General features: G+C 36.7%; 1 protein-coding gene across 1 annotated transcript in view; it reads left to right on the top strand.

Moving 5' to 3' along the window:
* Positions 1-2,626, top strand: part of LETM1 (leucine zipper and EF-hand containing transmembrane protein 1) — a 35,255-nt gene that overhangs the window by 12,234 nt on the left and 20,395 nt on the right. Inside the window, exons 4-5 of the mRNA XM_027891989.1 lie at positions 1,137-1,280; positions 2,239-2,376. Of these exons, the coding sequence (XP_027747790.1) occupies positions 1,137-1,280; positions 2,239-2,376 (282 nt within the window). The remainder of the gene's footprint in view (positions 1-1,136; positions 1,281-2,238; positions 2,377-2,626) is intronic.

Raw genomic sequence — 2,626 nt, 5'->3', positions numbered from 1 at the left:
ATATATATTAAAAAAAAAAAAAAAAGAAAGAAGTGGAACTTTGGGTCTGTCCAGCATGTGCATTCCTCATACAGTATTTAAGATTCTGGCTGGTTTTATGCTAAGAAAATTCTGAATGAAGTTTTACGGGTTTTGTATTCTATCAAATCAGTCCTAGGGACTGTGAGGTCTGTGCTGGTTGTTGCTGCTGTTCCCCTCATTTTACTGTGAGCTGCGGGGAGGGGCTGGAGGGGGAAGCACGTGTTTGGTTTTGTAATAGCATTTAGGTTGCCAGTTTTTACCACCCATGGCTGTGTTTATCAAATCCTGATGTGGAATGACATCTGCTGTGGCAGTAGTGTGCCACAGTGCACATCTGGCCTTTGGTCTCTGTATTCCCAACAACCAGTTACATCCGTTGTAAAATGAGTTAGAATCAAGCGAGATCTGTGCTCCCCAATATTAAAAGAGTTCTTAAGCTTTCAGCAATTACTGAAAGATTTAACGACTGTGCAACCTAATATGTATATTTGTGAGTGTACAGACATCACAAGGACGGTATTTCATGCAGTTGAAGATTCAGTAACCAGTGCCTTGGCCTGCTACAGAGGATTACTGCTCTAGAAAAGCAATGATTTAAAAAAAAAAAAGGAATCTACCAAGCTGGGCTCATTAGCCTGGATTTAAATGTACATTACAATTGTTATAAGGCACAGGGGGAGGGATCTTTCATTTTGTTCTTGATTACTTAGTCCGTAGTAGCTCATGCATGTAAGAAGTGGTGGAGCACAAATAAAGATGCATAAAAGAAGTTAAGCAGCTTTAATGACAACAAATGACCACCTCCTGTTTTCAGGTGCTTTTAAGAGGTTTAAATGAGATACTTGTTCAATAATCCTATTGAGACACACTGAGGCTTTTGAAATACTTTCTATAGTGTTGAAAACTGCTGAAACTCTGTAGTATATAGCAATTTGAAGAAAAACATACTAAAAACTGACTTTGTCACATTTTTTTTCTGTGTTATTTTATATTTTCTTCATAGCAAATCGATGTATATATGAGCCTTAATGATAATTGGATGGTCATAACACGTATTTTTAAAATAAACATTTGAGTTTTAGTTTATCAATACAATTCTTTTTTTTCCCTTTCAGTTCCTTCGAATATGTGCCGATCTTTTCCGCCTGGTCCCTTTCTTGGTTTTTCTTGTTGTCCCATTTATGGAATTTTTGCTTCCAGTAGCTCTTAAGTTGTTCCCTAATATGCTTCCCTCTACATTTGAGACAAAGTCTAAAAAGGTAAGCAGGTCTGAATTTATAATACAGTAATATTTTTTGAAAAAAAGTAGGAATCTCCTTGGTAAAGAAAATAGAAAAAGTCTAAAAGGTTGGATTGGGTTTTTTTTTCAGTGTTAGGGTAGTGCTTTTATCTTACTTACCTTGTTTTGAAGATCTTGCTGTTTAACGTATGGTAATGAACCAGTGCCGTCCTGGTTTACCTTTTTATATGTGCAGGTGCTGAGCTATCAGGGCTCTGAGCCTCTCTTGTCTCTTCTGCTATCCCCATCTCCATTTTCAATTCAGAAATGAAAGCTCTGAGACTTTATTTTTCTAACTTACAAATGCTGTAACATTTGTAGTCTTTATTCTTGATACAAGGTTTTTCATATGTATACTTAATACATAAAACAGCTTCTTACACATTTTTTGTTTAGAGTTTATTTCTTTTAGTTAAGTTTTATCAGAATTAGAAATCCCACCCAAAAACCCTACAAGTTCTCACTTTCAGAGTACAAAAAGCCTCCACGAGGTTTGTGCATGGGGAGCTCCCAGTCAGTCACAGATATAATCAATTGTGATTGTGTACTGGGATCTAAATAACCACTCATCTCCAATTCTGTGATGAATTCTCTTTGTTTGGATGAGATGTAGTGTAGGATTTCTGGGCTGGATACAAGAGTTTGGAACTACCCAAACCAGTTTGTTAGTTTCAGTCTTTTTGTTGCTAATTTAGAGGGTTCACTTTAGTTTTAGCAGGTGAGGCCACTCCTGGCATTGCATCTCATGCCTCGTGGAGCTTGGAGCCTATTTTCTAGTGTAATTTGGGGATCTTAGGTAAGAGTGACTGCCCTCATGGGATGTATGTGTTACAGTAGAAGCCCAGGAGTACTCCACGTGACTTACTTGGGGCCAGAAGAAGTGATATTTCATGCACGTTTCTTGAAGGAACTTTTAAAACCAAATGTTTTCTTAACAGGAGGAAAGGTTGAAGAAAGAATTGAGAGTAAAACTTGAATTGGCTAAATTCCTTCAAGACACCATTGAGGAGATGGCATTAAAAAACAAAGCAGCCAAGGGAAATGTGGCAAAAGATTTTTCAACGTTCTTTCAAAAGGTAAAAAAAAATTTAAAATGTGTTTACTCTTGCTACAGAAAATGGCTTGGTGTTTTATTTAGTCTGTGGTAATCATCAGATACCTTTATCCTGTTGGACTTGAAGAAGCAAGATGTAGAAGCTCTTTTAGGATAAATTTCTTTTTTGGAAGTAATACTTCAGTGTAATGAACTTCTTTGGTGTTCTAGCTGGTGCTTTTATTCTATTAGCAGTGTATTTCTGCTCATTTGCTTCTTGTTGTCTTGTTTTA

This window comes from Empidonax traillii, unplaced genomic scaffold (assembly GCF_003031625.1).
Source record: "Empidonax traillii isolate 1590-97213 ecotype Southwest subspecies unplaced genomic scaffold, ASM303162v1 scaffold337:size667617, whole genome shotgun sequence".
Taxonomy (NCBI): Eukaryota; Metazoa; Chordata; class Aves; order Passeriformes; family Tyrannidae; genus Empidonax; species Empidonax traillii.
This window is presented reverse-complemented; position numbering and strand designations above follow the sequence as displayed.